The sequence below is a fragment of the Capra hircus genome, unplaced genomic scaffold (assembly GCF_001704415.2).
Source record: "Capra hircus breed San Clemente unplaced genomic scaffold, ASM170441v1, whole genome shotgun sequence".
Lineage (NCBI taxonomy): Eukaryota > Metazoa > Chordata > Mammalia > Artiodactyla > Bovidae > Capra > Capra hircus.
In genome coordinates this window covers 10,485-19,707 of record NW_017189975.1, presented here as the reverse complement: position 1 = coordinate 19,707, position 9,223 = coordinate 10,485, and the positions used below count along the sequence as shown (strand labels likewise).

Below are 9,223 nucleotides of genomic sequence, written 5' to 3'. Positions count from 1 at the left end.
CGCCATTCTGACCTTCAACGTGGATAGTCACTCAGTAAGTATTTATTGATCACTAGGTAGCACTAGACCAGAGAGAAAACAATCAGAGTTCCTCTACTAAAAAATATTCTAGTTCGCAGAGGAAACAACTCTTAAACTCAGATATTAAATGATTACTTGCAGTTAGTAATGTAAGGGCATAGATGGGAAAACATTTTAGGCAACAGAGAATAGGTTACAAAACACATACAACAAGAGGCTGGAGATGATAGCTGAAAAGTTTGGACTTTATCCAGTTGTGAAAGCAGAATACTTAGAGCACAGAAGGTAGCAGTAGCACAAACTATCTAAAAACACAAGTAAAGACTACAGCAGAATATATAATAAGCATGTGTTTACTAAATGTGACATTTCAAATAAATGGGAAAGGGAAAATTTTAATTATATGGAGTTTAAAATGTTTGTTTAGCACAAAAGGAAAGCAATAAGCATTTCAAGACACCATAAACGAATGAATACCATTATATTTCAGTATAGGTGCATTTAAAAAAATTTCCCAACCATTTTGTATCACTGCCATCACTTTTTGAATATATGATGGACATTTCCAGCTCAACACAACCAAAAGTTGAACACCTGCTCTCTCCACCACAAAGCCTTCTTCTAAAGCTCACTATTTTAGTAAATGGATTCACTTGTTGTGAATCTGCAAATCAGAAACCATTAGCCATATCTTAAACCATCCCCTGCATAATTTTCCACATCAAAACCATTACCAAGACAAATCAGTCATTCCTCTTTTGTACCTCCCACCCCTCCATTCCTTTCCATCTTCACACTCCTGGTTCCATCCTCTTTTATCTAGACCTACCTTATTACCCTGGAGAAGGAAATGGCAACCCACTCCAGTACTCTTGCCTGGACAATCCCATGGAGGGAGGAGCCTGGTAGTCTACAGTCCATGGGGTCTCAAAGAGTCGGACACGACTGAGCAACTTCACTTTCACTTTCACCTTATTACCCAGTCTATCTTTATGCCTTCCTGCCAACTCTGCAATACACTTTAGGAAATACAGCCAGGGCCACCATTTCAATGCACATATGATCATTCCACTCTTCCTACTTGCACTAGAGATTATCCATGGCTTTCCATTGCTCATGAGTTAAACATAAAGATTTATTTCCCAGCCATATAGCCTTCTGTCTTGCACTGAGCATTTTTCCTCAAAGCACAGAATATTTGAGCATTCTTATCTTGCCATGCCTGGCATGCTGCAGACCATGGGGTCACAAAGAGTTGGACACAACTGAGCAACTGAACTACAACAAATCCTTCCACCTAAAATACTCTTCCCACCCATCTGTATCTAATTACTAATTGCTCAGATCTCATCATTTATTAGAAAATCTTTTTTGTGGTCTCCCTGATTTAATCAAATACCCACAAATTTACTTGCTCACCAAACCTCTCATTTGGGGCATTTATCCCTCTAAGTGATCATTTGATAATTACTTTTACCTACTACTAGACTGTAACAAAGAGAAAAGTTTGATTTTCCTCACCAAGACCTCACAAAACTTAATTTTGGAGACAAAAATTAAAATATCAGTTGTTAAATCTATGGATAATTTTAGCTAATATCCAAATTTTCACTTATTTTTTAAAACAATTTTCAGAGATATAAAACTCTCTGGGGTGAGGAAAATGGTCATATGAAATTCCATGGTGGGATATAAACTTAAATTCTCAAAGGCTAAAGAAATTGAATTTCTCTGTAGAAAATGAAAATCTAGTGATTGTCACATATAGTTATTAGTACACTTTTCTCTTTTTAAAAATTACATAAATGCATTACCTCAATTTTGGGGAAAGCAAACAGTTTTATGGAAGAGAATTCATCCTTAAATTTATGATATTTAACTTCATCATTGTTGGCATATTAGTTTATCCCTCTAGGAATAATGGTTATTGTTTCTTTTTATGTGCATTATATGTTACTAGTATACCTAGATTCTTTTTTATTAAAATAAAGTTTCTTTAAATTTTGTAGTACTTTATAGCTTTCAAAAGTTTCACAAATACATCATTCCATAAAATCACATAGAAACCCTTTTTATCCCTATGCCTATATTGCACTTTCCACTTTCCTCTACTCACTGATAACTACTAGTTTGCTCTCTGTATCTGTGAGACTGCTTCTTTTATGCCTCAGTCACTAGTTTTTTGTGTTTTTAGATCCTCACATAAGTGATATCATACAATATTTGCCTTTCTTTATCTGACCTATTTCACATAATGCCCTCCAAGTCCATCCATATTGCTGGAGATGGCAAATTTTAATTCTTTTTGCTATATCTCCTCAAGCAAGGGAAACGAAGGCAAAATTTTTAAGGGGGACTACATCAAACAAAAAAATCCTTTCCACAACAAAGGAAACTATCAACAAAACAAAAAGACTGCCTACTGAATGGGAGAAAATATTTGCAAACAATATATGTGACAGGAAGTTAATACTCAAAATTTACAAAGAAAGCATAACTCAAAAAATCTGATTTAAAAATGGGCAGAGAACCTAAATAGACATTTTCAAAAAAACTCCATACAGATGACTTACACTCAAAAGATGCTCAGAAACACTAGCCATCAGATAGAGGCAATCAAAACCACAATGAGATATCTCCTCACACCTATCAGAATGGCTATTAGCAGATGGACAACAAATAACAAATGTTGGTGAGGATGTGGATAAAAGGGAACTTCATGCACTGTTGGTGGAAATGTATGTTGGTTTAGCCACAGTGAAAACATAGGGAAATTCCTCAGAAACTTAAAACCAGAAAATTAAAATTAAAAAAAAAATTATAGAGCAAAACATTGTCTCAGAAAATAAATAGAACTACCATATAATCCAGAAATTCTACTCCTGGGTATTTATCCAAAGGAAAAAAAAATCACTAATTCAAAAAGATATATGTAAAACTGATTCACTTTGCTCTACAGTAGAAACTAACATAACATTGGAAATCCAATAAAAGTTAATTTAAAAATTAAAACTAAAGAAGTACCTCCAACCACCCCACCCCCAAAAAAGATATATGCTCCCTTATGTTCATTGCAGATTAATTTACAATTTCCAAGACATGGAATCAGCCTACATGCCCATCAGTAGATGGATAGATAAATAAGATATAGAATATATATACAATAGACTATTACTTAGACAAAGAATAAAATCTTGCCATTTGTGACAACATAGATGGGCCTAGAGGATATTATGAAAAGTGAAACAAATCAGATAGAGAAAGACAGTGTGATTTCACTGATATGTGAATCTAAAAAATAGTACAAATATACAGACATGACTAAACAGAAACAGAGTCCAAGATACAGAGAACAAATAGGTAGTTGCCAGATGCGAGGGGGTTGGAGGGAGGAAAAAGTAGCTGAGGGAATTAAGGCACAAATTAAGGCACAAAATAAATGCATCATGGGTATAAAATGTACAATGTGAAGCCTATAGTCAATAGCTGTGTAATAGCTTCATATGATGATAAATGGTAACTAGATTTACTGTGGTGATCATTTTGAAATACATAAAAATATGCTGTGCACCAAGAACGCATTCAGTGTTGTAGTTCAGTTATATTTCAACAACAAACTCATAGAAACAGAGATCAGATTTGTTGTTATTAGGGGCAAGGTGTGGGGTAGAAGAGAATTGAATAAAAGTGCTCAAAATGTACACATTTCCAATTATAATATAAATAAGTTATAAGGATGTAATGCACAACAGGATTAATATAATTAATATTGCTGTATGTTATATATTAAAGTTGTTAAGAGAGTAAGTCCTCAGAGTTCTAAGGGCAAGAAAAAATATTTTTAATTTCTTTTATTTTGTATCTTTGTGAGATAGTGAATGTACACTAAATTTACTGTGGTCATCATTTCATGATATATCATTATGCTGTACAACTTAAACTTATACAATGCTCTATGTCAATTATATCTCAATAAAACTGACAAAATTAAAATATAGATGTTAAAATCAGACAGAATCAGAAGTTATTGTTTTATTTAATATTAATCTCTTTGTTTCTTAATGAAATCTATATAAAAATAACTATATTTTCAAAGATAAAACAAAGTTACTGATTTCAATTCTTCATCTTCTGGCATGCACTGCTATGCTATATTATGGGCACAGAGAAAATTCTTCCAGTGAAGAATCACATTAAATGACATTAAATTGAGCAAAGTTCTCTTTTATACACTCTAGTCATTGATGTAGATTTCTAGGTTTTATCAGTTTCTCCATTATAATCTACATTTGGACATTTCATTTTATATTCAAAAATTTATATAATGATCTATCACTTAACTATTATACCTTAAATTTTATTTTATTTGTACCATTGAAGAAATACACTTATGTGTTTGATAATAAAGCTGTTATCTATATCATTCATATAATTCTGATTTGAATCTGATAGTGAAGTTTCTAAATATACCCATATGATTTCTACTATATTGATTATTCTACTTTCAGAATTGCTATTAAGAAAGAAGAAAAAGAATGATCATTGACAGCTACTCCTTGGATTCACAGGCCAGCCTCAGATGAGATGATTATTTCTTGGGTGGTATTTTTCTTCTACATCATTGCCCTGATTGGAAATATGGCCATCATCCTGCTATCTTTTCTCGATGACCATCTCCAAACTCCCAAGTACTACTTCCTTAGAAGTTTGGCCACTTTGGATCTCAGTTATACCACAAACATAGTCCCTCAAATGTTGGTCAATATCTGGGGCAAAGACAAGAGAACTACCTTTGGTGGCTGTGCTTTCCAACTTTTCACTGATATGGTTCTCTGCTCAGTTGAATGTATCCTTCTGGCTGTGATGTCTTATGACAGGTTCAGTGCTGTCTGCAGGCCTCTGCACTATATGACTATAATGAACTCCCAACTTTGCCAGGGCCTTGTAGGCACTGCCTGGGTGGTTGGTGTTATTAATTGCATGATACTTTCCCCCTATGCCATGAGTCTTCCTCGATGTGGAAATCACCACCTGGATCACTTCTTTTGTGAAATGTCTGCAATGATCAAGATTGCGTGTGTGGACACGACAGCTATGGAGGTAACCACATTTGCCATGTGCCTGATTATCATTTTTGCTCCTCTTCTTCTCATTCTGGTTTCTTATGGCTTCATTGCTGTAGCTGTGCTCAAGATCAAATCTGCAATGGGAAGGCAAAAAGCATTTGGGACCTGTTCCTCCCATCTCATTGTGGTATCCATCTTCTACCGAATTGTTATCTATATGTACATCCAGCCAGGAAACAGTCCAAATCAAAATGAGGGTAAACTTCTCAGTACCTGTCATTCCACTGTTACTCTCAGCATGAACCCACTGATCTATACGCTAAGGAATAAGGAGTTCAAGGGGGCCATAAAGAGACTGGGAAATAGAAAGTTCTGTGGAAACAATAAGACACTGATTCTTCCTCCCAGAAATTTCTATTATGGAAATGTGTCCTTTACAACCTTTATATGTAGACAATTTATGTTGTGGAAATATATAAAAATTATTATCAAATCTGATGCATTAGTGAATAACTAATGTATGATGACACATAAACTGAGGCACCCACACTGTGGTATTGGAAAAGACTCCTGAGAGTCCCTTGAACTGAAACGAGATCCAACCAGTCCATCTTAAAGGAAAGCAGTCCTGAATGTTCATTGGAAGGACTGATGTTGAAGCTGAAACTCCAATACTTTGGCCACCTGATGTGAAGAACTAACTCATTTGAAAAGACCCTGATGCTAGAAAGATTGAAGGTGGGTGGAGAAGGAGACGACAGAGGATGAGATGGTTGGATAGCATCACCTACTCAAAGGACATGAGTTTGAGTAAACTCCAGGAGTTGTGATGGACAGGGAGGTCTGGCGTTACTATCATATGTAGGTTTGTGTGTCTCATCTGTATTGTTCATTATGTCTGTTACCTTGTGATAATCTATAACTTCTAGACAAGCAATGTTTTTCCATATAAAATAGGATAATAAAGCCATCAATAAAAGCATTTTATTGATCAAACCACTTATAAGAAATGTATACTGACTTGTAAAATTGTTGTAGTTATTTATTTAATCATATATCAATATTATTGGTTAACTAGGGGAAATTCTCCTGGGAGATTTTTTTTTTTAATGATCTTCTTCCTTGGACAATTACACAACACTCATTTAATTGCTATTTAATAACCCAGTGTCCCCAAGATCTACCCAGACTCACCAAATTTTACCTTGGCTGGTTAGGGAAAACTACTTGTTATCTTTCACACTGAAGATTTTTTTTCTCTGAAATGTATAATGGGAAGATTCTTCTTGAATGGGTACATGAACTGCGAAAGATGACAAGCAGTGGCTGCCTCCTGCCACTATCATGTAGGATCTCAATGGCAAGTGGGAGGAAATGGTATGAACTATGTAATGAAAACAGAGAAGGCAATGGCACCCCACTCCAGTACTCTTGCCTGGAAAATCCCATGGATGGAGGAGCCTGGTGGACTGCAGTCCATGGTGTCACTAAGAGTCGGACACAACTGAGTGACTTCACTTTCACTTTTTACTTTCATGCATTGGAGAAGGAAATGGCAACCCACTTCAGTGTTCTTGCCTGGAGAATCCCAGGGACAGGGGAGTCTGGTGGGCTGCCGTCTATGGGGTCGCACAGAGTCGGACATGACTGAAGCAACTTAGCAGCTGTAGCAGCAGCATGTAGTGAAGAATTACATATTCAGTCTTATTTAAAGAAAGAGAGAAAGGAACTTTTCCTACTTTAGAAGAGTTAGATTTTTCTCCTCCAGAAAGTCCTTGGTTAAATCACCACCACAGAAAAGCTCACTAAGCTTAATTAGGGTAAGTTGGGAGAGAAATTATGCTGTTTTTAAAACATTTGATAAGATTTCCAGTTTAAAGAATTTGCATAAAAGCTTCTGGCTTTTGTGCGAATTTTCTTTTCTTCAAAGTTTGAGCTGTATATAAATCCTAATTGATTTCACATGAAAATGGGTATTTGTATTTTTAATTTCTATTCCCCAAACACATAAATTCATTTTAACAAACATTTGTTAAGAACCTAGGAGATACCTTATGAGGCAGCTATATGGATAAAAGCTTTTGTTTTCAGATTTAAAACAGAATGAATTCAATTTTGCATATATGCTTGATATGGGAGTAAAATCTAGTGGAAATCCCCACAGATTGGCTAAATTTGTAAATTTGAAGCTGCAAAAGATGAACGGGCCATAAAAAATAGAATGCTTAGTTATGTGTGCAGAATTAGTAACTTAAGCCATAGAGGCAGAGGAAATATAGGGGAAGGGCATTCCATTAGAGAATGTTGTTTATAAATGCAGGAAGAAAGGAGGAAAAGAATGGAAATTGCACTGGGGCAAATGCTAGTGAAAAATTGAGAGAATTATTTATGAAGGCAAAGGGCAGGTCTGATATAGGAAAAGGAGTGCGTCAAGGCTGTATATGGTCACCCTGCTTGTTTAACTTCTATGCAGAGTACATCATGAGAAACGCTGGACTGGAAGAAACACAAGCTGGAATCAAGATTGCTGGGAGAAATATCAATAACCTCAGATATGCAGATGACACCACCCTTATGGCAGAAATTGAAGAGGAGCTAAAAAGCCTCTTGATGAAAGTGAAAGAGGAGAGCGAAAAAGTTGGCTTAAAGTTCAACATTCAGAAACGAAGATCATGGCATCTGGTCCCATCACAATTAAAAGACGTTTACTCCTTGGCAGAAAAGTTATGACCAACCTAGATAGTATATTCAAAAGCAGAGACATTACTTTGCCGACTAAGGTCCGTCTAGTCAAGGCTATGGTTTTCCCTGTGGTCATGTATGGATGTGAGATTTGGACTATGAAGAAGGCTGAGTGCCAAAGAATTGATGCTTTTGAACTGTGGTGTTGGAGAAGACTCTTGAGAGTTCCTTGGACTGCAAGGAGATCCAACCAGTCCATTCTGAAGGAGATCAACCCTGGGATTACTTTGGAAGAAATGATGGCTAAAGCTGAAGCTCCAGTACTTTGGACACCTCATGTAAAGAGTTGACTCATTGGAAAAGACCCTGATGCTGGGAGAGATTGGGGGCAGGAGGAGAAGGGGACGACTGAGGATGAGATGGCTGGATGGCATCACGGACTTGATGGACGTGAGTCTGAGTGAACTCCGGGAGATGGTGATGGACAGGGAGGCCTGGCGTGCTGCAGTTCATGGGTTGTAAAGAGTTGGACATGACTGAGTGACTGAACTGAGAACTGAACTGAACCTGCCATAGAAAATTCAAGTAGAAAGATAATTTAGAAAAGACCACTGATTTAGAAACTAAGAACCCATTAGTGTGCTCAGCAGACATTTTCTTAGTAGAAATGCGTTTGTAAAAAGATACTAATTTTGTTAGACAGGAAAAAAAAAAACAAAAACAAAAAACATCCACGTGTGGTCATCAAAGTCCTCTCTGGACCAACATCAAATGTTTACAGATTTTTTTTCTGTGCTAAATCTGAGAAAGTCACTAGGGATATGAACATAAAAATAACACATTTCCCCCTCTTGAAGCGGTTTAAACATTTTAAATGCATAAGTAGTAGAACTGGAGCTTCTGTAAGATAAGGGATAGGATATGGACAATTCATATAGTCACATAGTCATTTGTGAATATTAATGACTGAGGCATAAAATTAAGAAATGGGTCCGTTTAAAAGCATCACTCCATAGGAAATGATAGAATTTGGAATCAAAAAATATAGATAAAAAATACGGTATCTGCAATGAAAGAGGGAGAATGCTGTTTCTGGGGATGGGTGGAAAAGGGAAAATAATGATTGGAATACAAGTTTTTAGCTGAAAAAAAATTTGGCATTTTAAAATATAAGATCAGAAAATTTATATAGCAGAGTGAAAATGGATAGCAGGATTGAACCTTTGCAGCTTAACTAATAGAAAAGGAATAAGAGTTATAAACCTTCATTTTTTATGAACCCTTGGATGAAGGAGGTAATAATTTGTTGCTGGATTCCCAACTCCCTTTTGAGCTTCTTGATTTGTAAAGGGAAGCCCATCTGGCTTCATTCAGCAATTTTTTCTCAGGATTTTCTTCTGAGACTTCCGCAGTTTTTTGGCCTTGACACAGAAGGAGACAAAGTAATTGAGAGT

The 9,223-nt window shown here is 36.0% G+C and overlaps 1 protein-coding gene across 1 annotated transcript; it reads left to right on the top strand.

Annotated features, from left to right (window-relative positions):
• Positions 1 to 4,570: 4,570 nt before the first annotated feature.
• On the top strand, positions 4,571 to 5,604 carry LOC108634760 (olfactory receptor 2W1-like; the record flags this gene model as incomplete). The annotated part of the gene is given in 2 exon segments (XM_018045003.1): positions 4,571 to 4,598; positions 4,601 to 5,604. Coding segments are annotated over 2 exon segments (1,032 nt in total), but the record flags the coding sequence as incomplete, so codon positions are not given.
• Between the last annotated feature and the right edge of the window lie 3,619 nt (positions 5,605 to 9,223).